The 17,778-nt window shown below is 35.5% G+C and overlaps 1 protein-coding gene across 1 annotated transcript in view; it reads right to left on the minus strand.

Annotated features, from left to right (window-relative positions):
- LOC137407730 (RNA polymerase II-associated protein 1-like) overlaps positions 1 to 17,074 on the minus strand; it is a 31,751-nt gene extending 14,677 nt beyond the window's left edge. Inside the window, exons 1-14 of the mRNA XM_068094111.1 lie at positions 16,333 to 17,074; positions 15,739 to 15,761; positions 14,927 to 15,161; positions 14,257 to 14,400; positions 13,745 to 13,888; positions 12,118 to 12,233; positions 9,774 to 9,980; positions 6,926 to 7,093; positions 5,710 to 5,833; positions 5,298 to 5,411; positions 4,863 to 4,982; positions 3,692 to 3,842; positions 1,809 to 2,036; positions 1,033 to 1,168 (exon numbers count right to left, since the gene is read on the minus strand). Of these exons, the coding sequence (XP_067950212.1) occupies positions 1,033 to 1,168; positions 1,809 to 2,036; positions 3,692 to 3,842; positions 4,863 to 4,982; positions 5,298 to 5,411; positions 5,710 to 5,833; positions 6,926 to 7,093; positions 9,774 to 9,980; positions 12,118 to 12,233; positions 13,745 to 13,888; positions 14,257 to 14,400; positions 14,927 to 15,161; positions 15,739 to 15,761; positions 16,333 to 16,555 (2,133 nt within the window). The 5' untranslated portion in view covers positions 16,556 to 17,074. The remainder of the gene's footprint in view (positions 1 to 1,032; positions 1,169 to 1,808; positions 2,037 to 3,691; positions 3,843 to 4,862; positions 4,983 to 5,297; positions 5,412 to 5,709; positions 5,834 to 6,925; positions 7,094 to 9,773; positions 9,981 to 12,117; positions 12,234 to 13,744; positions 13,889 to 14,256; positions 14,401 to 14,926; positions 15,162 to 15,738; positions 15,762 to 16,332) is intronic.
- Positions 17,075 to 17,778: the final 704 nt, after the last annotated feature.

Raw genomic sequence — 17,778 nt, forward strand, 5'->3', positions numbered from 1 at the left:
TTGTTACTAAAAGGATGCTGCTACTAATAGGGTGGTATTAAAAGGATGCTGTTATTAAGGGGGTGTTACTAAAAGGGTGTTACTACTAATAGGGTGTTACTAAAAGGGTGCTACTACTAATAGAGTGGCACTAAAAGGGTGCTGCTACTAATAGGAATTACTGAAAGAGAAAATTTTAAAACTTTACCTCAATTATAACAATATTTAAATTATAGCTCCGCAAGTGACCGTAGTCAGTGACCATAGTAAGTGACTAAGGTAAGTGATTGAAATAAATGACTAAGGTAAGTGACTGAGGTAAATGACTAAGGTAAGTGACTGAGGTAAATGACTAAGGTAAGTGACTAAGGTAAGTGACCATAGTAAGTGACTAAGGTAAGTGACCATAGTAAGTGACTGAGGTAAGTGACTGAGGTAAGTGACCATAGTAAGTGACCTTAGTAAGTGACTGAGGTAAGCGACTGAGGTAAGTGACTAAAATGAATATAAACATGAATAGGATCAGCAATAACAAAAAGATGTGAGGGCATACTAAATAATATGGTGTGCGCTGTCACGAATTCACACCACAGCAGCATTGGTCATGCAAACGGTAACTATGATAAGTACATCATACTAGACTATTTTATTTGAGCAGTATAGTAGGTGACAATGATATGCACCAGATTTAAATCATCAATAACTGTGTTAAAATGCAATTATTTTAATCGATCTTGTAAATTGAATTTTTTGAAATTTTATAATTAATGCACCAGATATAATTTGCGATATAATTTAATATAATATAAGTTACACATAATTTAATTTTAATACATAATCTTTTATTATAATAAACAGATTGTCATCATCGATAACTGTGGTCAAATGCAATTATTTCAATCACTCTTGCGATTTGGATTTTTTGAAATTTTCTATTTGATGCAAAGTAAGTCAAAGTAAAGTTTGAACCTTCCCGTACAACAAACTAGTTGAAGCAGTTGAGTGGGGAGTGAAGAGCGTACCCATGTTAAATAAAGAACAAACTGTGAGTACCTCGGAGGCAAAATGGTCAATGAAATTCGAGAGTTTACTGAGGCACAACCCGTAGACAGAGTCAATGAGCCCGGCCACATGAGTCCACTTCAACTGGATGGGCTGGTCTGATACGTCCCCTCCAGCAGGTAAATCACTACAATGTTAAACAATGCTTTGCGATAGAGTTTCACATATAAAATACCTTAAAAGCTTGTGTAATATCTTTGCTCGGCTTACAACATGTTTGCAGTTTACAGCTTTGTCTGTAAAAGAAAACAATAAAAAGGAAAAAGTAAAGGAGTCTTTGAACAGAGCAAACTCGTAACACAGCCTGTATATATAGACTGGCTCTACATCGATTAGTTGTAACAACTTGTTAGAATAAAAGTAAATAAAAAAAACACTAGAAATCGCCTGTGTTTACTACAAAGTAACTCTTCCACCAGTCACAAACTTTTTTGATTGACCTTGACTATTGCTGCAAGAAGTGAAAGCTAACGATATGACCTATTTACAAAATTGTAAATAGGTCAGATTGTTAGCCGTCATGTCTTGCAGCAATAATCAAGGTCAATTGAAAAAGCTTGCGGGTGGTAGAAGAGCTTCTTTATAGTGAACACAAGCAATTTTTTTAAAACGAGATTGTATCATGAGGACAACTGACTGATTTATACGCCAAGACATCAAGAAAGCACTCACAAAATGAACAAACTCAGCTACTCTACAATACTTGTTCAGCTCAATACATAAATTTACTAAAATAAATATATCATTGCATATTTATAAAACTTTACCTAAATCGAACAGATTTGGCTGGTGCTTCTGTAGCGGCAGCAGAAAGAAATGCTGCCAGGAGACATATGAGTGATGATGCTATTGCTGGGTTCTTTTCATGCTGTAGTCTGGTAACAAGACTGGCCCGTACTACATGATAGTGATTTAGGGCTAGACCATAGAGGACTAGAGACCTCCAAGTGAGCAGACATTCCACCATAAGTTCTATATAGCCATCACCAAACTCGCTGAAACATTTTATTGACTGTCTTCAACAACCACTGGAGTGAAAAGAAAAGTGTTAGCACTAAAAATTATGCTACTGCTCACTAAAATCTTTACTATAGTAAGAGCTGTGTCCATCCGTCTGTCTGAAGCAATGATTAGAAATAGGAAAAAAATTGCTTATTACAAAATTTGAACTCATGACATTTGGCTTAATAGCCTGGCATGCTAACACCTGCACTAAATTGACGGCTTTCCGATACACATTTCCAAATAATTGGGCACATATTCAATTGTTGGCACGTCTGATGATCCCTTACAGCACACTGGACAGCTGGGATACCAGTCGGATTATACCACAAAAATATTCAATTTAGTCACTTTTTGATAGCGCATATATAATAAATGATTGTTGTTAGTTGTTCTATCAAAGCCTAGCGATAACTGACTTTCAATGGCAAGGCAGTATGGCATTGCGTAATGCGTTACGTTTCTCATTGGGTTGACATGAAGATGGGAATATCCAAGCTGGAGCTATTTTTAGAAACACTATATGCTGAAACAGTAGTGAAATCAATCTTGTCAGTTCTAACAAAATATGGCACTAATTATCATGTTCTTTTGGGAATTTTTAAATAATAAACAGCAGCCAGTGTATTTGTAAAAACGTCATCTGGAAATTAAATGGTTTCCAATTCATTAATTTACACCAGTGATTTGTAATGTAAAACATTTTCCCTTTCGACATTGGTTAGGAAAACTCCTTATGGAACGGACAATACCAACAATGAAATAATCAAAATATAGTTAACAAAACAAGTGTTGAAATGACGCAGAATCCAAAGGTTTGAGCTCTCTCTCTCCCTCTCTCCCTCTCTCCCTCTCTCCCTCTCTCCCTCTCTCCCTCTCTCCCTCTCTTTCTCTTTCTCAGACACACACAATGGTTAAGGCACCACATTGTTGGTTATGGAGCTGTTGTGCAATAAACTCTCAAAAACAAGATCACATCTTCAAATTGTTTATGACGTCTGTCAAAGTTTTTATGACGTCAAAGTTTTTTGCGTAGTAAGAAATTCCATCTAAGGTAAAGTGTCAAATCAGTGCAGGTTCTCAAATTCTATTTGAATAATGAGAGTTCAATAGTTAGCCTTAGAAGTATCATTTTTTCTCTTGCCACACTTAGAAGAGAAAACGATGTATGGAGGTAGTTATTGTATTTTACTGTATTTTAAGCATACACTATATATTTTTTATTTGCAGCAAAGAGCTTGCTGTCTAGAAACAAAGGAAAAAAATTGATTTAAATTGACATTGAAGGTGTGCGCTCACCTTAACTTAACGTCAACTTACTGTAATCACAGACCCTAGACCAAGTGTAAGCTATATGAAAAAATGAAAAGTTGTCGATACAAACCAATAATATCACAGTTACTGTGCAGTCATTAAATAAAAAAAGTTATGTTTAGTATGTTTTCATTTTGAAGTGCCAGTGAATTGAGCTTGAGAAGATCTTGGAATGGTTCAAGTTATTTACATGTATTTTACTGTTCGTATGATACAAAATCCCTATAAGGTAAACGTATCTAGAATGGATTGTTTACGTTTTTAGGGCAACTACAGTATTAGCAAATGAAGAGAATTTGTGGTCAAGGTTGTTAAGATGAACTCTAATACAGACCTCTTGTCATCTGAGGAGACATATCTTATAATAACATCCATGAGCGAGTGTGAGGCAATCAGCTCTGCAGCCATATTTTTTCCAGATGCACAGAGATAACGAATGCACCTCATCGCCTCTGTCATTGATCTGCCATGTTCATCTCTGTCAGCTTGGTATTTGCAAAATAGGATGTAGCAGATAAGATAATAAAACATAATTTATTTAATATTTAATTTATATATTTTTAATTAATTTGTTTTTCAGAAGTTCATCACAATAAGAAGGCCTAATAATTCTGTGACGTCATAAGATGCACAAGAGCTGATGTTGGATTTGGCAGCTAAAAGAACATGTGTTTAGATTGAACTTCATATGAAAACCACAAAATAGCAGAAATGTATGCAAGCGTGTCTATCAAGTCTTTGTGCCTTCCCCTCTGCTAACATGTCAATAAGACTACTGCATAGACATACAAAGTTCAATTGTTGCTGTGCTGAAGCTCACTCAAACTATAAGCTGTATTACAGTACAAAAGCTGCCACCAATCTAATGGAAATCAATCTATCTTATGGATCAGTTAATAACAACTTGACACAATAGTCACCATTAAGGCTTTTGACCCAAATCTTGACCTAAGAACTTGTTGAGTGTGACCTAAAAGGATTGACTTTTTGCCTAAAAATAGCTAATTTTGACCTAAAAATTACTAACAGGTAAATATTAAAGAGCAATATTAATAAAAATTCATAGCTTAAATGCATTATATTTCACACAAATATGTAGACTTATCAACATCAAAAATTCCCATCTTTAGTGATCATTGGAGGAATACTAAGTGAAAAAAGATGAATGCATCAAGCTGAAAGCAGAACAACAATGAGCAGAGTACATAATTGGAAATCACTTTTTGATGTACTAAGAAAAAAAGTTGGATTTTATGAAAGATGAAAAAAAAGAACGACTTGAATTTTATTATTCTAAAAATTAGATGCTAAAAATAGAAATTTTACATTTTTACATGAAAAGCCCTGTTTTGACTTTATTGGCTTGAAAAAAAATCATTTTTTCTATAAAACTTTAAAAATGGTCAAATATGGGTATTAAGCAGTAATTACAGCACAAAAATTTCCCTTTTTAGCATTGGGTTGTCCTAGTCATCAGCCTTGTTTAGGTATTTATAAACACTCACCTGTTGGTGGGTTGAGAGACATGGGAAGGAACAGCTCAAATATGACTCCAACCAAACGAGGAGTGCGATAAACTTCATAAGCCACTTGAGGTGATGTCATTATCATACGGCATAAGATCTCTTCAAAATGTATCATATCAACACGATCATATATGAATGGAGTTGTCTTCTCAGATATCATTATTAGACAACTCCAACTACAATTAAACTATTGTAGTAGGTATGTTTTTGGGATGAAGTATGCATATGGCTAGTTGTATATGCTGCACTAGCAAACAAGTAATTACAAAAACTAATTGAAATTTTCCAGCAGAATTATGAGTTTAAAACACTGCAATAGTATCTATTCGCATTTCCATGATTTGCAAGACGCTATTAGGTTGAACTGTTACAAATGAAATGAAAAACACCAAAACATACTGCTTATATGCCTACCGAAGATCTGTGAGCATACGATTCGCTGGGGCTTTACAACCTCAAGTATGTACCTCAGTCTAGGTACGAAATCCATAAGAAGGAGGCCAGAGATGACGTCCCTCTTCAATACCTCTATCAATCCAGAGTTGGGCAAGTGTTACAAACATAAAACCATCAACTGCTACATGACTATGCCATACAATCAGTAATATAATCAGTATATGACCTAATAATAATGACCAATAATTATTATTACTATATGACCTATATAAAACCTATACAATTAATATTTGACCTATATAATTAGTATATGACCTGTATAATTACTATATCATTTATATAATTAGTATATGACCTATATTATACTTAGTATACGACCGCTACAATATGCTGATTACAATAAGTTATTGTTAAACACAAAGATAGCCACCTATATACTGCTCCTCCTCCCTCTCGACCTCTTCTTCTTCTGTCTCAGGCGGTGCTGGGTCAACAGGAGACAGTTTAGGAATTATGTGTCCATAGAGAGAACAGGTGAGCTGCTTCAGCGCTTCCTAACCAACAAATCAATACACTTATGTATAAACACAAAACGAGAGTTGTCTTACTCTTTATTGTGTTCATTAATTGAGGAGGTATCGTCTTATGTGCTTTGCGAACAGTAGACTGCATGCACACAGTTGACATAAGTATTAACTTTTTTTGGAGGCCTAGTCAATGTTTCTGCTCATTTGATCAGATAAATGATGACCAAGTTCATGTGTCCGTAGATGGTTTCTTGTGAGTTTTAGCATAATAAACTAGGTGCTGTGAAATACCTACGCATTACTGTTACTTGTTTTTAGAGCAATGAACCTTAACTAGACTAGGAGCTGTGTCCATCCATCTGTCTGTCCGTCCATCTGGGGCCGAGGTTAAAGGATGGGATTAAAATTGCTTAGCATGAGATTCAAACCTGTGACATTCACCTTGGCAGCCTAACACTCTAAGTGCTGAGCTAGTTGCCCTCCATGTGGTGTTTCTGAATAACTGCGCAGATAGTTAATATCTGTGCTTTAGTAGCACAGATAACCTCTCTGACGATCTGAAGTACATTTGACTGCCAGGGTGCTAACAAATATTTAAAATAAAAATGCAGAACATTCAACCCGCATGATGGAAAAAAGTTCTAAAACTAAAAAAAAACCTTCTTGAGACTAAAAAACAGGTTAAAAAAGAAACTTACGTGATTTGATATTTTATTAAAAATTTTGAATTTCCATTGAAACAATTTTCTTGTAAGTAATTTTATATGATGAAGCTATAAAAGGAGGAAAATAACAATGACATTAGTCTAATACAAGGCAACAGGACAGTTGTCTGTGACCTTTGACCTGTGACCTATACATTCTAGTAGAGTCATCACTGATGTAAAAGTGACTGACCCTCCATGTTACCATTTGGCTTCTGGTGTTTCATATGAGACTATTTATTAATTATGTAGAACAATTATTTATACCAAAATTTATGTAATACTACTTACTACATATTAGTTATGAGACTATTACACCTTTATGCAAGATACTTCTAATTGTCTATTAGAACAAGGACCAGCATCATACAGAGACTATAGGAGATCAAAGAAGTCTGATGCAGGAATAGCCCACCTGGTCGTGTGATGAACAGAGAAGGCTGTGCCAGGCAGTTACAGCAGCAGACATGACAAGGTCTGATTTCTCATCTAAAGCGTATCTCAGCAGAAGAACTATATCAGCCTCCAAGAGGGACTTGGTTATAGAGCTGTTGAGCAGGTAGAGATAGTCACCTCGTTTTGCCTGCAACAGACATAGCGCTCACACATGTATATAGTCATAGATGTTTGGTTTATCTAAAACATTCATGTTTGAAATGATAGTTTAATATCTACATTTCCCAAGCTGATAAGATAACTCCAATTCGATCTCGTGCTCTTGCACTCACCCAATGAATGAACTGGTTATTACAGTAAGAGTGAAGATATGTTATGGAGAACGGCCTTCAAGATTTACTTCCAACAAAACTTACATTACAGTTATTTGGTATCAAAAGATTTACCATGTTTTGCTCTGCTGTGTTGTAGGTGCAAAGTATGTGGAAGTGTGATTACAAGCTCTTAAAAGCTCAAAAACGAACAGTTAATCGCCGCCATCACAAAAACGCCGTAGATTGGAATCCCTTTCCAAAACAGTTCGAATGGGACATAGTTAAACAAGATGGTTTCTGTTTACACTTTCATGCAACCCCATTCGTCGAAATATTTTAATAAATATACTTCACGCATTCAATAAAACCATGTCTATTGTCCTTACGCATCTGTTTCATCATCATGGTAATGCTGTCACATTGAGCACTCATATTTCAAAACCTACCGTAAAAACTCGTTTAATTTTTTAACCTTAGCTCGAAGGAGTGCATATCATCCTCTGATAAACATGACAAGCCTGTTGGTCACCTGTGATAGTCGAAAAATGCTGCAGACATTGTTCGTGCCGTTTGCCGGAAATATGTGTTACATGATCAGATTATGACTAGATGATTAGACCACCAAGCTGAAACGAAACTGTAAAGTAGCAAGCATTTACATTTGATACGGGCTTTCCAGTAGAACTCAAAGCGTTTGTCATAAACTAGTGCTACGAGACGTTTTATATTGAGCCTTTTATTGGCTTTTCATTTCACGTGATGACATCTTGTGTCAAAACAATAACCACATCGCGTTGAGTACGTCATTAAAATAAAGGGATTCCAACCTACAGCTGTTTTTTAATTGTTCGTTTTTGAGCTTTTAAAAGCTTGTAATCACATTTCCACGTATTTTGCACCTACAATACAGCAGAGTAAGACATGGCGAACTTTTTAATATCAAATAACTGTAATGTGAATTTTGTTGCAAGTCAACCTTTAGCACCTCTTTTAAAATAGAGTGTGATTTAGTGGCCTCAACCATAGCTGGTGTGATACTGGCTTATCTTATAGCAGCCGCTGAATGCGCTGTTGTGACCAAGAACTTGAAGCCTGCTTATGACTGAGAAGGCATATCTGCTGCAAACTCTGAAATGATAGTTTTTTTTCCAGTAGTCATGTGTTAGTGCAGCAAATAAAACCCACAATTTTGTTTGTTTTTACATGCAGACTATTGTTTGTATGCTTAATGCTGTTTAGACATGTTTCATTTTGTAAATAGCCATTTATTTAGGTTTGATTTATAGCCTATTTTTACAATGAGTTCACTATATAAGCCATACCGCTAGCACTCAAACAAATGTTAAGCTTACAAAAACATGCTTAAAATAAACAATAAAAATGTATAATGGTAAGAAACTCACAATACACAAATACAACAGTCAATCTATATATGTGAAATCTCAGTTAGTGTATCTCTCCCTCCATCCGTGTCTGTGTATGTCCAGCTACAGCTATCCAAATCTTGGAATAAAGAATCTGTATTGCAGAAGATTTGATCTCAGACCCTCCCTTTCACCAGTTTGATACTTGACAAATTAAGCCGCATGAGTTTGATGGTTTGCTAGGTGATATATGTCTTTATATGGGTGCAAATATGCTACCACTTTCCGTTACGACGCAACATCATGGATAGCGGCTGCATAATTTTATACATGCTCAATCGTGAGAGCAAATAGTTAGCTCTTATTAGTAAGCTTACTCAAATTATTCATTGGCAGGGTGCCAGGCTAAAAGCAAGTGGCAGGCAACTAAATTACTTCTCATTGTTAATAAGCTGATTTTTAATACCCGGGCAACGCCGGGCATCCGGCTAGTCTATATATATATATACATCTCAAAGTTTGTGTGTATTTGTGTAATTCCGTATGTCCACTTACAGCTATTGAAATCTTAGAATGAAGAATCCGTATCGCGGAAGATGTGCTCTCGGAACATCCCGTTCGCCAGGCAAACGCCTTACCAATTTAACTACGCGAGATTGATGGATTCATTAGGCGATATGTCACTATGTGGGTGAAAATACGCTACCGCTCTTCATTACAGCGCACCGGCATTATATGTACATATTAGTAAGAGCTTACTTAAATTAGCCACTGGCGATGTGCCAGGCTAATGGCAAATGGCATTATTTATAAGCTGAGTTTATAAGTGTGGCATTGCTACTACTGTTTATGAGCTGATTTTAATACCCGTACAACGCCAGACATTCTATGCATATAATAAGAGGCATGTCCGTCAGTCTGAAGCCCCACTAAGAGTGTTAGGAAAAAGAACTGCAGCAAACAGAAATTGAACTCAGATATTCAGCTTACTTGACCAACACTCTAACCCCTGCACCACTCAACCACATTTCCATATCCTAGAATAATTGTGCACATAGTTATTACATATCTCTCACAGCATGTGGGACCGCCAGGGTACTAGTAAGGTATAACAGAAATGCTATACTATTCATTATGTGGTAAGCTCCGCTGTAAATAGAGCACACGCTGCATCAAAACAAGCTAATACCTTTTGGAGAATAGAGGAGATAATGGAAAGAGCAAAAGTTTTCTGTGAAAGATTGAGACTTCTGACGAGAATGTAGAGTTCCTCGAGTGTGTATCCTGCGCTGCCTGGCTCCTCACCGTGATGGTGTAGACCAGACCGTGTGTCAATATCAACATCTGGGTTTATCAAGTCTCCGTTGAAATCAAATCTCGCTGAGAGTTTGTTTTTCTACAAAAGTAAATTAAATGTAGTCAACTAAGGAGATTATTAAAGAGGACTTAATCACCATAGGTATAGATTTAGATACAGATTACTGATTAACAATAATGACTGTTGGAAGATGAACAATCGTGACTTTCAGGAACTGTAATATATACTGTAACATTGAGAGGTTGAAAGAGACCAGCTATGATCTCTTCTGCCAGGTATTTTATATAGTACCATCTTATAGCAGGCTGTAAGAGATGATCTATGAGATATCGTATTACCTGTAGCAGGCAGCCTTAGGCTAGACAGTTTGACAGTCATCAGGCGTCATAAAAAAGTTTTCAGTAGAAGTAGGAATTGCAATGGGCTGTTCAGTATTGAACAGTCCATTGAACATAAAGTCGGGGTCGACAGGCTACTATAAAGGTTCAAAGAAGAGGCAGGCTGTATGTTACACAGAGTAAATTTTTCCTTAATCTTTTTTACAATGTTAGAGTGAACTGCCTGTATGAGCCATAGAGTTATTTTTCTTTAACTTTAGAGGTAGCATGTATGAGCATGTATGAACCGTGATAATATTTACTCGGCAAGCCATAAAGTTATCTTCCCTCAAAACTTTAGTTATTGTTTATAACTGCATTGCTTATTTGCTGTTTTAAATTTGCTCATACATAGGCTTATGTATATTTTAGAAAAATGAATTGCAATTGACTGTTCGGTATTGAACCTAAAGTCGGGCTAGATAGGCTACTTTTAAGGTTTAAAGATGAAGCAGACTGTATGTTACACCAAGTAAACTTTTCCTTAATATTAAAGTGAGCTACCTGTATGAGCCATGAAAATATTTACTCTGCAAGCCATAGAGTTATCGTCTCTCAAAACTTTAGCTATTGTTTATACAATTGCATTGCTTATTTGCTGTTTTAAATTTGCTCATGAATATATATTTCAGTAACATGAGAACTCTAAAATTCTCACAGTTATAACCACAGTACATACACAGTATATATGCAATACTCATAAATTATTATATATCAGATAAAGTATTACATATATATATAACATAATATAAATACAATAATACACAGTTCTGTGTACTAGCAACTATTTCAAATGGGAAACTTAAAAAGAAGTCCAGCAGCTACTAAATCTACTTTTTTTAAATGTTTAGGAAGGACAACTTCACTTTAATCAGGAGTGATGTCCTCATGCGCACAAGAAGTGAAGGTCGATGACATTCTTGTCGTGATCATAGCTATGTAAACAACCATCAAGTCAGCAGAGAAAAACTTTCTTGATGCCTAATAGTTGTCATGAAAACATATCCTACTGACAGTATAGCTACAGGCACGCTGACATCAAACCTACTATTGCAGATTTACATTGCTATATAATTCCAAGCAGTTGCCGTTGCCTCATTATGAGTAATAATATATCACTATTATAAATTATATTTACTATTATACTGTATATTACATCACTGCTGTAACAGTTCCAATGTCAGCCAAGTTATTACTATACGATTTTCATTTTGTTTTTATCAAATCTGGGCCGACATTATAAAAAGCAGCATATGCAAATGCTGCTTTTTGCAAATTCAATATTTAGTTGCAGTATAAATATGCAAACATCAAACATTTTTTACTTTGTCGCTATATCCACTATGTAAGCAGAACTGAACATGTGTAGATAGTAAATCATCAGTTTAGGATGATCTTGAGACAGATCAAACAATTTACATGAATTTTACTGTTCGTCTTACAGTAAAATCCCTATTACATAAACATTGTCAGAACAGATTATTTACATTGCAATGGAGCATCTATTGTAATTGAAAGATGTAACACTGTTAGAAAATATAATACTGTATTATAATAATGTAATATTATAAACTGTAATATAATATGTCTGTCTCCTATATTCCCTCGAGTATTTAAATAAAACTTAAACACATTTCAATCGGCAACATGGTCTGCTTCCAGAAATTTCCATATGTGTTTCCAAGTCTTGTTTTATTGTTTGTAAACATATTAGAAATACTACTAGAAACACTTTGCCCAAACTTAGCAGTTTATTTCAAGAATATCTCGATTGCCTAAAACTAAAATTGAAAAGAAAGATGATAGACTAGCATTGGGCCTGGACACTTTAGACGCACCTTATCTGCTGCTCCTTTCTTCTCATCCAGAGGTTTTAGCCATTGCAACTTGTTGTGCTCCACCTCCTGCATGTGCAACCAGTTATTATCAGGTTTGAAGGGTAAATCCTCAGACTCTGGTATAAATAACATATTAGAGAGTGATTTGAGCCATCAACAAAAATACAATATTATGAAGTTAAACGCTTTATACTAGGTGAATGCCCGGTGTTGCACGAGTATCAAAAAACAGCTTATAAACAGTGGCAGGTAATGTAGTTGCCATTGGCTAAGTTGAGTAAGCTAGTATCCATTATGCCAAACTTGCTAATATGAGCTGTGAGAGCAAGCTTTAGCCACGTTGCGCCGTAACGTAGAGTAGCTATGCGTATTTTAATCTAGATAACCACTCATATCACCCAATGAATTCATTACATCTTGCGTAGCTCAATTGGTTAGCCTATTGCCTGGTGAGAGGGAAGTTTCAAGTTCAAATCTTCCGCGATCCAGATTCTTCACTACTACATGCTAATCGCTATAACTGGACACACTGAATAATGACAGATGATGAGAAACTTTGAGACTTTTGTAGATATGAATGTTATTACTATACTAAACAGTTCCTTTCTCAACAGATCATGTGATAAGGGCAGGGTTGGGTAATTGATTTTATTTCAAATAGATCTATTTGCAAATTCAAATACCAATTACTATATTTATTTGATTTGGTAATTGGTTTCGAGAATTTCCAGTATTCGGTATTTTATTTGGTATTTGGTTATGATATTTTCCAGTATTTGGTATTCTAATTGGTCCACCAAATTAGCCAATTACCCAACAGTGATCCAGGGTATATCTAGTATATCAAAAAATAAAAATCTTAGCAGATCCGACTACCTGGAAGCACATATTAACTCTGATACATTGATGCATAAAACATAAGCAAAGACTGTAAAAATTTCGAGAAGAGAGTGAAGGAGTAAAAGAATAAATAGGGAGATATAACAATCAAATGAAAAAGGTAGGGCAATGAGAGAATGAAATATTGCTAAAGGCAATAAAAGGAACAAGTACAACGACAAAGAAGATAAAATTGACAGACAGAAATATGGCGAGAAGAAGAGGGAACAACACTGACTGGCTGAGTAAGAGGAAGCAATTCAGTGAGTGAGAGGAAGCAATTCAGTGAGTGAGAGGAAGCAACTCATCGAGTGAGAGGAATCAAGTCACTGAGCGGGAGAAAGCAAATCACTGAGGGAGAGAAAGCGACTCACTGAGTGAGAGGAAGCTACTCACTGAGTAAGAGGAAGCAACTCACTGAGTGAGAAGAAGCCACTCACTGAGTAAGAGGAAGCAACTCACTGAGTGAGAGGAAGCGACTCACTGAGTGAGAGGAAGCGACTCACTGAGTGAGAGAAAGCGACTCACTGAGTGAGAGGAAGCGACTCGCTGAGTGAGAGGAAGCAACTCAAAGAGTGAGAGGAAGCGACTCACTGAATGAGAGGAAGCAACTCACTGAGCGGGAGAAAGCAACTCACTGAGGGAGAGAAAGCAACTCACTGAGTGAGAGGAAGCGACTCATTGAATGAGCAGAAGTGACTCATTAAATGAGCGGAAGTGACTCATTGAGTGAGAGTAAAAAACTCACTGAGAGGAGTGACTGTGTCCTTGCTGGTCTGAGAGTTAATAGTATGCTCAACAGACTCCATCTCTACATCCTCTGGTTGAGAATCTGCTGGCTTATTCGCTACTTTTGATCTCCTTTCTTTGAGCAATCGCAAGATGTTTGGGTCTGGAATCAAACATTGATATGTTACTTTGATATGTCGGCAACTGAGAATAACTGCATAAACGTCTATAGCAAATGGTAATAAATATATAAATATGCTGATTTTAAATTTAAAGTTCAAGTCATGTTCTAGGCTAATCTGAAAGTTCTACAGTTAAAAAGATGAACGATAAAGCAGAAACAGCGGCCGAACAAATCTTTTACTTTAAACAAGCGCAAAGATCTGAATATGAAATTATAACAGACACATGCCTGGAGCAAAAATCTGCAAGAATGCGCGCATGCGCATCCCTAACTAGAACAAAAATTGAAAACTTTAAACACAAATTTCAATTTAGTTAACTTGGTTGAGGTTAGCCAAATTAAGTCACCCAAGGTCTGAACAAGCTCTTTCTGTTCTGCAAGAATATCTCCAGCAGACATTTCTGCAAGCTTTCTCGTATTTTCTGTTGATATCTCAGTCATCATGCTAGAGAAACCATCATTGTTTGAGACTGCATCCACCTCAGCAACACCTGAAAGCAAAATTACAAGCCAAGGACTAACAGACACTGGTTTTATTATAGTAAAGACGTATCTTCCTTTTACTTTACTTGAGATGCATACAAGATTTTTTGCTGCATAGACTTTGCTATGTAGAAAAAGTAAAAGAATCGATTTAAATTGACATTGAAGGTGTGCACTCCCCTTAACTTAACGTAAAATTACTGTAATACTGAACCACAAACCAAGTGAAAGTACCAAAAAAGAGGAAAAAGCTGTTGATACAAATTAATAATACCACAGTTATGGTACAGTCATTAAATTGAAAGACTAGATTTAGTTCTGTGCTACTTGAAGGGTCAAACGGGTGAGTCACGTACAATCTTGGAACGGATTAGGCTATTTACATATAGTTTACTGTTCACATGACTCACTGTTCACAAATCCCTAAAACATAAGCGTTTTCTAAATAGATTATTTACGTTGTAGGGGTGTCTACTGTATCTCAAACTTCTTGTATATCTAGGTATGACTACACCACAAATCCAATCGTCTTACCTAACGAGCTGCCTGAAACATCGCGTAAATTTCCACAAGCCTTTCTCTTGATAAGATTTTTAGCCTCCATCTGCTGCATAAACAGACTCTTCTTCTTCTTTGTCTTATCAGAGGGTTTTGAACTCTGAGAGTTGATCAGCTCTGCAGGAAGTTTGTACACAGTTGGAAATCCTGCAGAGTCTGTAGACTGTGTTGGAGATACGCTGCTTAGGAATGCAGAAACATTGCTTCTCTCCTACAACAACAGCTGGTACATCAAAAAACAATTTTAAACACATAAAAACTGTACATTTTACAGTGACAAAATGAAGAAAGATGAAATGCAACACCAGCAGAAGAAAATCACAAAATAGGGTTTCATTATTATTAAGTTTAATGTCAATAAAGAAAGGAGCAATGCTACATTAAATTGTACTTTTGAAGTGGTGTTTGCTTTTAATTTAAATCAAGACTGCTTCAAGAAATCTAAGGCAGCAAACCCAATACAGCTATAGTTGCTTAAACATTAAAATTTGAATTTTGAAAGCAATTGTTGTTGATACCATATGGCGTAAAAAATGTTGTACAGCAGAGAATAAAAAATCGTGTTCCACATCATAGGGCAAAAAAATCGTATAACAGGGACAATACAACCCGAGGCACGCTGTATATCAAAAATGAAATGAACACCTAGTGGATTAATTTTCATCAAAGCATTTTTTAAGAATTCTCAAACCCTGAAAATGACACCCGAATAGTGAATGATTTATTTTTACGACGAATGTGGACAAAAAGTGCATAAGCTCAGCAACAGCAGTTAAATGTGTACTCACCACAACTTTGGGCAGCAACACATCTAAAATACATATAAAATTGTAACAATAACTGAGTCTTTCATGTGACTATATCAATAGTTTTTAATCGATAAAGACACTGGTGCACTAATCTGGTTCACAAGTATGTAGAAAGAATGATTTATAATTTTCTCTAAAGAAAGTTAACCACTGTCAGGGGCCAAGAATGTATATTCTACTCATAAAAACCAAAAATACAGATACAATTGTAAACAATAGATGTAACAAAATTGACCAATTTCATAGCTTAACCGCGCCATTCTAAACTTTAACTCGTCAAATCTCCCCACCTGCTATTAGACAGAACAGGCCTTTAACTTTTGTTAAAAGTACCAGTGAATGGATGAATAGAAAACCAAAAAGAAAACCAAAAAGAGGTTTTTGACTCTCATTTTTAAAACTGCAAAAGATTTGACCAGCACAGAGCTCCAGTATGTGTCAGATAAACAATGACTAATTGGTTAATATGTGATTGAATTATTGAATAAAGATTACTGGTAAATATTTTTTAAAATTTTTTATAGCACTAACCCTGAATAAGCAATTATTCAACTTTTTTACTGAATTTTATACCTTGTGTAGGTTCCTCAGGAATATCTTTGACAATAGCTGGAGTCGTCTGTTTTTTGGTTGTAACAGTAGAATGGGGAGCAGCTGATGCTACAGGAGTTGGCGTGTTTTGTTGGATTCTTACAACCTTGGCTGCAGGTCGTATGCCGCTATCTTTGGTAAACTCTTCTTGAAACCTCTCAAGGTCATCATCACCCTCTCCACGCTTAGGTCGTTTGGCAAACATTTAGCTACTGTTCGAGCTAAATATAAAAAAGTTGAAAAAAGAGATATTCAAACTTGATCCAAGTAAAGTAATAGATTGATGCCTAGCCTGTCGATATTCACTAAAACTTTTATACCAAAAGTATCATTATCTAAAAAATTAAACCATTCACTAAGTTAACAGGCATGTAATTTGCGTTTCGTAATGTTTTGTGTAATCTGTAATATGTTTTTACTCAATAAATTAGTAAAACATCTTCTGGGTGGTGTCAATATCATATCTATTTATGTTCTCATTTAGCATCTGCTTTTACGAGATAAGCTATTATAAGTGAATTAATAATTTATATATTCAATTTGCATGCTATCAATGACTGCTAGCCTCTAAAACTCAAATATTCATGCTATGCCTAGTCATGTTGTCTTTTTTCACCGCTGTGTTAAAAGCTAGATAACCAGCCCTGTTTACCAAACAGTAGTATATTTTGAATTGCCTGGTTTTACATGTACTTGGTTATCAATCTTAACAGGATTTCGCAAAAGATCTGGTTTTGTTGGCATTGCATGTTGCAGTACTTGTAATTGGTACCTAAACAGTTCTTATCATTACACCGGCTAAAATGGCCATAAATGGCAATTTTATTTGGTGCAATGATAAGGTGGACAGTACGCAAAGTAGGTTGCCAAAAACTGGCCCAAATAGAATTGCAAAAGTTATAAATTTTTAACTTTTACAATTCTATTTATGCTAGTTGTCAGCAATGCTACTTTATGAACTGTTACTTGCAAATACTGAATGCTAACATTCTGGTTTCAATAAGAAGCTTTGTAGCAGTTCTATGTTGATATGCTGTTAGAAATAAAATTGATATTGCAAGTTACAATTTTTAATTCTATTTGCTTTTATTCACCTGAAACATTTCAAGTACTTCAAACTGGTTGTCTTACCATTTTATGACAATACTTTTCTTGAGTGCAAAACATTTCAATTTTCCATTAACATGTATATGTAGCTTGTTTTATCGTACCAAAATCGTAAATTAGTCAAATACCTGAACAAAACAGTCAGAAATCTGGCAAGGTTTGGGTTTTTTAATACCCAAACCCTACCAGATTATTTCGGGTATTCAAATATTATACCCGAAATAGTATAGTATTTCAAGTATTTAATAGTATATTTCGGGTATTTAAATACCTGAAATATATTCAAAACCATTGGTGATTTAATTAAAATTCTGATAGTTT

The sequence above is a fragment of the Watersipora subatra genome, chromosome 11 (assembly GCF_963576615.1).
Source record: "Watersipora subatra chromosome 11, tzWatSuba1.1, whole genome shotgun sequence".
NCBI classification, from domain to species: Eukaryota; Metazoa; Bryozoa; class Gymnolaemata; order Cheilostomatida; family Watersiporidae; genus Watersipora; species Watersipora subatra.